This window comes from Aptenodytes patagonicus, chromosome 6, assembly GCF_965638725.1.
Source record: "Aptenodytes patagonicus chromosome 6, bAptPat1.pri.cur, whole genome shotgun sequence".
NCBI lineage: Eukaryota > Metazoa > Chordata > Aves > Sphenisciformes > Spheniscidae > Aptenodytes > Aptenodytes patagonicus.
Genome location: NC_134954.1, coordinates 29,496,192 through 29,504,824, shown reverse-complemented (window position 1 = coordinate 29,504,824; position 8,633 = coordinate 29,496,192). Strand labels below are relative to the sequence as shown.

Here is an 8,633-nt window from a genome sequence, read left to right as displayed (position 1 = left end):
AAAACAAGAACCCTTCCTTTTCCCTACCCATCCAGAACTCCTATCTACTGCTTTGCCAAATTCTGCAAAAAAAAAATCTGCCAGTTTGTTCACCATCTACTTTTGGTAAGGGAGACTTCTAAAAGTGTTGCATTGCAACTCTTTACAATAACCTGTTCTGAATGAACTCTCCTGAGTGTACCTGTTTTAGGGAAACAGAATTAGCCTGTTTTCAAACCATACACGGTAAACACTGGACACACTTTAATATCACAACACTGCTGCCTTCTGTGGTGCCTTGCTCTGACCTAAACCCAGACCATTTCCAGAAGTGGTGTTTGCTTGTTTTCCTAGCTGTGTCCTAAACAATAATTAAACAATTGTATTTAAAATACATAGTTTTAAATCTGTGAAATAGACCTATATTGTTCTTAGTCTCTAGCTAGGGATTTGCTGCTGCCCCACGTTACAATTTCCCCTCTGCTACACCCACCTGCCACTTTCAAGATACTTCATTTTTTAAAAAAAGTGCTTTGCTGAAAGGCCACTTACCATGTTTTTGGATGCGGATGGGGTTCCTGCACAGGCTGACCACCCTGGGACACGGAGCGGAGCAGCCAGAGCAGTGTTGGTGTGTTGCTGGGCGTGCTGTGTACAGTGGTAACATGACTCCCAGCCAGCCCACCGCCCTGCACACGTGTGTGCCTCCTGAACAGCCAAAAGCTACTTTTGTGCTTGCCAGACAATGACAAACAGGGTCAGGCAACCCAGGGAGACGCTGAGTAACTGCGGGCACGGTGCAAGAAAGCCGAGCTTTCCTAGGCTCTCCTCTGCTAACTCAGAGGAAGAGGGGGCAGTGGTTATCATTGCCTGTTTGCAGCAGAAAGAGTGCCAAAATCAGCTTTTTTGCCCTAATTTCAGTCCCCAAAAAGTTGTTTGCAAGTGGGAGGCTCCAAGGCTCCCACTTGTGTTTCTCCAAGGCTCAGCCCCACCAGGCACACAGGGTGATGGTGGCATGGGCAAGGGCACAGCACAGGCAAGGGGCTGCCAGGCTAAGCCAGCCCTGCATGCAGGATTTTCCAACCGAGGGCCTAGTGGAGGCACTTTTTGTGCTGCCTGCATGTGTCCTGGGATAAAATGATCCTGTTCGCATCTTTTTTTGATGCTGGAGCAATCACAGGGTTTCCCAGGGGTTATCTGGGGTTGCACAGGGTGGAGCCAGTTAAAGCTGATACCGCAGCCAGTGATGTCTGCAAGCCCGTGAGCATTTTCCATCCTATGGGACTGTTTTTTCACCCCCTACCCCAGGGTCTCGACTACCTTCACTGCCAGGGTTGCTTCATCTGCACGGTGCTTCTTGTATCCTTGCAAGGCTTGTTTGCTCTCAGTCCAGCTTAGCAGCATGCAGACCCATTGCAAACTCTGCAAAGTCCCCTCTTGATCTCGGAGACAGAGGATCTGCTCCTCCCCTCCTAATACCTGCCCTGCATAAGTCCCTTTACATTTCTGCCTCTCTCTGGTCTGCTTAATCAGCTCATCAGGCACCTAAATACCTTTTTGCCTGTAGTCCCATTTCCCACAGGGGCCTCTCCCTAAACACTAGGGGTCAACGATTGCGCTGAACCAGTCTGGATCAACCTGCGTGGCTCTTTTAAGCACTTTTTAGCTCTACATCAATTTTACCTGACCCTCTCTTCTTTCTCACCCTTCTCTCTCTTATTCTACTGCCTCAATATGGCAGGAGACAGGAAAGCCTTGATTCAGGGCTGCAGCTAACCTAGGAAGAGGTCGCACACTGCCGCAGACAAGGCATGAAAGCCTCTGGGAATGGCTGTGGATCAGTGTGACATTGTAGTTAACCATAGTTTCCCTCTATGGTTTGCTCATTTTTTATCTTTTTTGGTGCCTACTTAAAAACACCAGATCAGCAAGCCCTTTCCTTTTCCAGGCTTGTATGGCCAGCAAAGACCATTATTGTTGTTATTGCTGTGATATATATACTGTTAGCAGCACTGCAATGTCAAACAACCCAATTAATTGTATCAGGCAAAGTGAAGTATACACATATATACATGCATACATATATATACTCATATACGTATATACAGGTGTAATTATAGCCCTGACTCATAGCTGCATGTTATGTAGAGCTGTTGGGTAATGGTGCATGGTCCCTGCAGGTGAGGTTTTGTTGCATGAATTAACCACTCCTGAAGAAGAGAGGTTTGCAGGGACTACTAATTAAAATCCCCTAACGATCTACTGCATACCCCAGGAGGTAGGCTGTTACATAACCTCATTAATATTAACAAAGTCTTCATGCACCAAAGCCAGCTGTGTTTCACCTGGCCGTCAATGCCAACCCACATGCATTGGCTGTGATCACGCCATCGCCTGCTTCAGGCATGCCTGTGGCTGCTGAAGCCTGGTGGGTTTTCCCCTCCTTTTCATACAAAATGATATATATAAGGTTTCAGACAGTGCAACCATGGTTTCAGCGTGATGTTGGTACAGTAAAACCACTGCATTAGGCAACCTGGGAACCCAGCTCTGAAGATTTATTTCTTCTCTTCAGTTCTTATTCGCATTTGTCTAGGACAGGTCCTCAGCTGGTGTAAAGCAGTAAAAGTATTTCGACTTCCACACTGCAATGTAATGCAACATCAGCTGATGCGATGGAGCTGCTGGCAAAAGCTGTCTTCATCACCCACAAGGGAAATGTTGGTAATTCCTTCACTAGAACTGAAATTTTGCCCACTGGGTGATGAAGACATCGGTCTCAAGGGTGCAGGTCCATCACAGAGGTAGCAGCTAGTACCACACAGCAGAGCTTAGAGCTGAAGGTGGTCACTTGCACCATTTCCACTCCACTGTGCGATAACTAGCTCCACCAAAGTGCTGGTAGAGCTGGGTCTCAGAAAGTGTGATGGACTTTCATTTTCCAGGCTGGCAGACAGCGTGTTTGCTGTCCCTGCTCACGGCTGCTGGGCCAGGCTGTTGCATGGTCCTCTTCTCTGCAACCCTCAGCCTTTGGCAGAGAAATTTCTCCTTGTTTCCTTCTCCTCCACCCTTCCCCACTACCACCCTGGGACCCTCCTCACCTTCCTGAACTCTTCAAGGGCTTCTTCGCTCCCTGCAAAGTCTAAGGGTGCCGCAGATGCCAGCATCCCTCTGCTCCCCTGCCAATCTGGGAGCCTGCAAACTTTGGGAGACGCCTTACCATGAAGCAGAGAGGTGTCAGAAGACCCAGACTCTGCTCATGACGTGCTCGAACAGCTGCCCCACCTCCTCTGGACCCTTCCCAAAAGCAGCCATCCCTTCCTTTCTCAGCTTCTCCTCACCAAAATGTGATCTCCTGGGACTCATGCCAAGCAGCAGCGGCTCGCTCAGCCAGCTGCAGGAGAAAGCCCCCATGCAGGACTCTCGGTGAGGTCAACTGTGCTTGCTGCCATCATCCCTGCTTTGCTAAAAGTCCTGACAGTAAACAACACGCAGGAGAAAGAAGCGAGATGGCGTTGGACCTCAGCTGCAGAGGAGCCACTATGTAACACAGCAGAGCCTCAGAAATGTTTCTTGCCTGAGCTTATCTGCAAAGGGAGCTGAAGTGGGTCAAGTTTCTGCCTGTCTCCCAGCCCCGTCCCTCCCTTTAGCCCCATCCCTCCCTTTAATGGACACAGCCATTGCCCAGAGAGGGGAGCCTGGAGAGTCGAGCCACGGGGCAGAAAAAAGCAAGTACTCACTTGTTGCCACAGACAGATCAACTGAAGAAGGGGGGATGAGGACAGGAGTGGAGCGATGAACATGGGTGGTGAGAGGTGGCTGGGAAGCAGCCAGAGGCGGTCCGAAGCCGTGTGGGAAACAGGGAGGACTTTCTGGGCTGTAACCCTACACTCCTCCCCTGCATCCGCTCAGCCCAGAAAAGTCAAAGTTATGGAGAAAAAGCAGGTCCTGATGCCATACGCAGGCAAAACCTCTGTAACAGAGCAGGGAGCAAAACTAAACCAGTGTGGATGGCACCGGGGCATGAAACTCATGGGCCATGAGAGCTTCACCCTGGGAAAGGGAATGGCAAATATTCCCCCATGCCACGTTCCTGCTCTGGCAACCCGCAGCGCTCAGCTTGGCACCGCCTGCCCTTAAACCGGTACAGCTCGACTGACTTTAGCAGTTACTGCCGGGGCTGGGGAACACAGGGCTGGAAGGAAACTCAAGCCCAGTGTCCAAACACAGCACAAAGCGCACATGAACACGGTGTGCAGAGGGCTTTCTTCTCCTGATTAATCCTGCTGCAATTTCTAGCTGCAGAAACTGGGCCGCTGATGGCAGCATGCTCATTAGCTGCTGTGTTTACAGAAGATAGCGTTGTGCATATGGCAAACATGTGATGACAAGCGACCGATCCACCCCCGCCTTTCTGCTCCCAAGTTAAAAACAGCTGTTCAGACAGACTCAGAAGAGATTTGCAAGCTGGGCTTCTTTTCAGGGGGTTGGGTAGACTGGCATTATCCTGGGAAAAAAGTAAATGCAAGGGGATGCATTGCTGTCTGGCAGAAAAAAAAGTCTTTTTTGGATGGGTGCCCTGTTGGAGTTAAATGGGGATTTTCGCACAGCTGGACAAGGGTGGCCAGAGCCGCTGCACCTAATTTCCAGGGTAGTTGAACTCCATTTATTTCAAAGGGATTTGGGAGCCCTGGAGGGCCATCCGTATCCTTTCTTGGTGCCTCAGCATCTCCTTTCCAGGGGGATATGTGACTCTTTGCAGTCAGAACTGATCTCAGAGAATGGGGCAGTGCAGCCCCTTCCTGGAAGGAGCCAAAGTAAAAGTGCAGGAGCACAAACATTTGAAAATTGGACTAATTTTCCAGGGGCATGCAGGGGAAAGCAAGCTCAGAGGAGTGGTGGTTTGTTAACCATTTTATTTTCACTTGCACTGGTAAGGTCCCTCTCAAAAACGTAGGGTGTAAAGTTCATGTGAGAAAAACACAGATTAATGAAAAGACAGTGGTTTGGGCTTCTCTGCATTAGCAACTACTGTCATCCATCCTCTGCTATACATTTGCATTACATTTGCCTCAGAGGCTTCAGCCCAGTCCAAACTCTGTTGTGTTTGCGACTTTCCTGACATGGGTAGCTGCCTATGGCGCCAAGAGGTGCAGAGATGAAATTCTTCCCAGGAGGCCATGCATCTCTTTAGGAACTTTTCCCTTGGAAAAGTTCACTAGTAAGGCCTGTAAGTCCGTTTGATTCAGGAAGGGTTGGTTCATGAGCACCTATAAGGAAACAGAACTGAGGCAAAGGTGTCCTTAGTGTCACTGGAGGCTATGTCCAATGGATACCCACCACCATTCTGCACATGCCCCTTAGCATCCCAAAGGAGTAGGGATGGTGGTTATGAAAAGGTCTGTCTTTCTCCTACAAAGCCAGCTACTGACACCAGTGGTGACTGTGTTTTGGCCCCAGGACAGGGAGGGCTGGAAGGATCACCCCCCTCCTCCTTACACCATGTCACACAGCGTTCTCAGAGCGTGTGAAATCCCTTAGCTCCGCGTTTTGGATCAGGTCCTCATACGTGGTGGGGCAGTAAGCTTTGTACAGTTTTTCAGCCAGCGTGTTGCTGCCCGCAACCACGGCTTTCCGGTTGTGGTTCATGAAGTTCCACAAGTGCAGCGCGTAGGAGTGGTTGAAATTGGGGCTTTTGTCCCACACCTTGTAGTACTGGCCCCAGGCTGGGTACGGTATGGGGTAGAAACGCTGGGGGTTGAGGAAGGAGATGTTCTGGCAGCTGTGGTCCTCGGTGCCTTTGAAATCCGTGAGATTGCAGATGGCTTTGAGCATCCTTGTCATTAAAAAGGGCCCCTGGTTCCCCCAGATGTTCCCATTGTACTTGAGAACAAAGTTCTCCATGCAGTCCCAAATAAATTTGTGGTGGGCAGGGAAGCCAAAGATCCCGTTGCTGGAGAACTGCGACTTCTGTGCTGCTAGGAAGCTTTCCTCGGGGATGGGCCTGATGGAGATGACATCTGTGTCCATGTAGATGCCCCCATACTTCCAAATGAGCGCCAGTCTGCTGGCATCGGAGCTGACGTGGACCCAGTTCTTCTCCTGCTCCGGGACTACCTGCAGAGTTGGAAAGGCAAGACAGTCATGCTGCTGGCGGAGAACAGATCATATCCTTGAACAGATCATATCCTTCCATTGGATGCAAATGGCACCATAAAACTGCACCTGCACACCTGCAAATGTCACTGTAAATGACTGCCTTTTCTTCCCCCAGCTATTGAATTTTACTGGAGTAAGATAAGGGGGCAGTGCAGAGCAATGCTTTGTTAGTATAAATGAATGCAGGAACATTTCACGGGTGTTTGATGGAACCTACAATGTTAAATCAATGATACCATGAATCATTGCCTGCTATTTCAGTGAGACACAACCCACTTAACACGCTCCCTGATCACTCCAGCCCTTTGAAAGAGGCTGGAGGGTTTTCATTGGCATTGTTGGTATTTGGAGTAATTTTTTCCTCAGGAGAAGGAAGAGCTTAGAGGGAATATGCCTGCCCTGCACAGAGATGGAGCCAAACAAATTTGACAAAAGCTACTTGCAAGCAGTTTGCCAGGAACTTATTTCCAGGGTGGAGCTCACAAGATCCCACCTTGGTTTTGCATATTGCTATTACAAAAACTGAAATCTCTCCCGCATCTTATCTACTGCGGGCTCTGATGGTGTGTGGCAGCATTAACAAGCGCTCAGATGACTTGGGCAGCACATTTTGTTCAGCCAGCTTCTGTTGAGAAAGATTATTAAGCAATATTTTATCAAAACACGTATGCAATCTATTTTTACCAATGTTTCATTTGCCAAAAAATCTGATTCTCCAGATAGGGGGGAAAATGCTGATAATGTGTTCAATAAACAGATAGATGAATACACTGCAAAACATGGCAAAAATGAGTGTATTCTGAACCAAAAAAATAAAAATTACTAATTTCACATAGCCAGTCCTGCGTTCCTCCATTCATTTTAAGCCTACTTCAGACCTTTTTCCCCCCCATATATAATTATTTTCCTATTTCCCTCTTTTCCCCTTATTATAACGCTCACCTGGTTGTACCACTGGAGCAGAGGGGTCCCCTGGAAGACAGTTTCCATCTGGAGAGGAAAAATGAAGACATTTTTCATAGAAGACAAAAGCGAGAAGGCTGCATAGCTGGAGTTCAAGTCCAACGCAGTGTTGTTCATAAGTCCCTTCATGAAGAGGATGATGGGCCGGTCCTGGTAAATCCTGGCAGCAGACTCCACAGAGCAGGACACCAGTGGAGGTGGCTCCAGGCGCTCTGTCGTCTCCAGAAAGATGATGCTTTTGCCAAGGTTCAAGACCTGCTCAAGTGTCAGGAAGTGCTTGGACATAGGCATATAGGAGAAGAAGCAGCCGGACAGCAGGGAGATCTCGTACAAAATGCCTGAGACAAAGAAGAAGCAGAGGCATATCTGGATTTTCTTCAACATTCTTGCTTTCCCTGGGCCTTTGGGGTCATGCCTCAGACATGGATGCTAAGGAGAGACAAAGAACAGCAAAAATATATGCCAGTGTTATTACTTAGCAGGACCGGGGAATAGTAGGACATGGCTTTGGACAGCGTAGCATAAAGGCAGTTTGGTGAAGCTCATGCCTTTCCCCCAGAACAAGCCTGGCGAGATGTCTCATGGTGCAGAGGGCTCTGCCCTGGGGCATGAAGTGCTGGGGTCCCACCAGCCAGGCGTGGGGGACCAGGAGAGGTCTTGGAGAAGGTACATGCGGCTATGTCTCATGGCACAGCTACGCAGTCATTGGGTTGGCAGAGAGGGAAGAACCAAGGGAGAGAGCAAGGAGAGCAAGGCGAGAAGGATCACCTCATCCCATGCCAAGGCAAGGAACCCCAAGCCCATCCCTGGGGCAGGCTGATATAGCAAACTGTTCCCAAGCACTGCGGCATCGTGCCAACATGTCCTTGTCCACAAGCAGGAGGTGTCCAGGGGATTTGAAGAGCAAACCCTGATGTGCCAGAGGAATTAGATGGCCAAGGGGGCTGTGAGTGCCAGCGAGGGGAAGGTCATGATTACAGTTTGGCATGTGTCAGCCAAAGCCAAAACATTAGCATGTAGGCACCAAAGTCTTTTTCCCAGTTCGCCCCTTCTGCTCACACTTCAGCCTCAAAGGCTGTGAGGGACTTGGGTCCTGCAGGGATGGGGGCTGCAGAAAGACCCAAGAGAGACAGATGTAAGGACAGAAAATGGAAGGTTTTGCACAAGCGAAGAACTAGGACCTACCTGGATTATAGTTCTGACAAATCCACATTTCCAGCTTGTTTGTTTGCCATCATGGTGGCAATCAGGCTTCCTTAAAGCCCAGCTCCCTGGTGAAGACACACAAACTGTTTGGAGCATGCAAAAGGGATTTCTGAAGGCAGGAGACCGATGCGCAGAGGAAAACTGGCTCTGCTGCAGGCTGAATCTCAGTCCCAGAAATGGTTTGGGGTCAATGAGACCCACCTAAAAGGACAAAAAAGGGACAGGTTTTAGGTGAGACCCACGCCTACATCAGCCTGTCCCAGCTCCTTATTCCTGGTCTTGCCACGACATGAGCCCGTACAGCACTAGGGAGTTCCTGCCGGTGA

The 8,633-nt window shown here is 49.3% G+C and overlaps 1 protein-coding gene across 1 annotated transcript; it reads right to left on the bottom strand.

The window, feature by feature from the left end:
• Positions 1-5,484: 5,484 nt before the first annotated feature.
• On the bottom strand, positions 5,485-8,403 carry A4GNT (alpha-1,4-N-acetylglucosaminyltransferase). Its single transcript, XM_076340697.1, has 3 exons — positions 8,287-8,403; positions 7,081-7,530; positions 5,485-6,096 (listed from the first exon to the last, which is right to left on the bottom strand). The coding sequence occupies exons 1-3, from the start codon at positions 8,401-8,403 to the stop codon at positions 5,485-5,487; spliced, it is 1,179 nt and encodes a 392-aa protein (XP_076196812.1).
• Between the last annotated feature and the right edge of the window lie 230 nt (positions 8,404-8,633).

Excerpts from the sequence above, each read along its gene's own strand:
- A4GNT (XM_076340697.1), bottom strand. The coding sequence starts at position 8,403 with ATGCTCCAAACAGTTTGTGTGTCTTCACCAGGGAGCTGGGCTTTAAGG. Across the intron at positions 7,531-8,286 it reads TTGTCAGAACTATAATCCAG|CATCCATGTCTGAGGCATGA; the intron begins GTAGGTCCTAGT and ends GTCTCTCCTTAG. Across the intron at positions 6,097-7,080 it reads TGCTCCAGTGGTACAACCAG|GTAGTCCCGGAGCAGGAGAA; the intron begins GTGAGCGTTATA and ends CCAACTCTGCAG.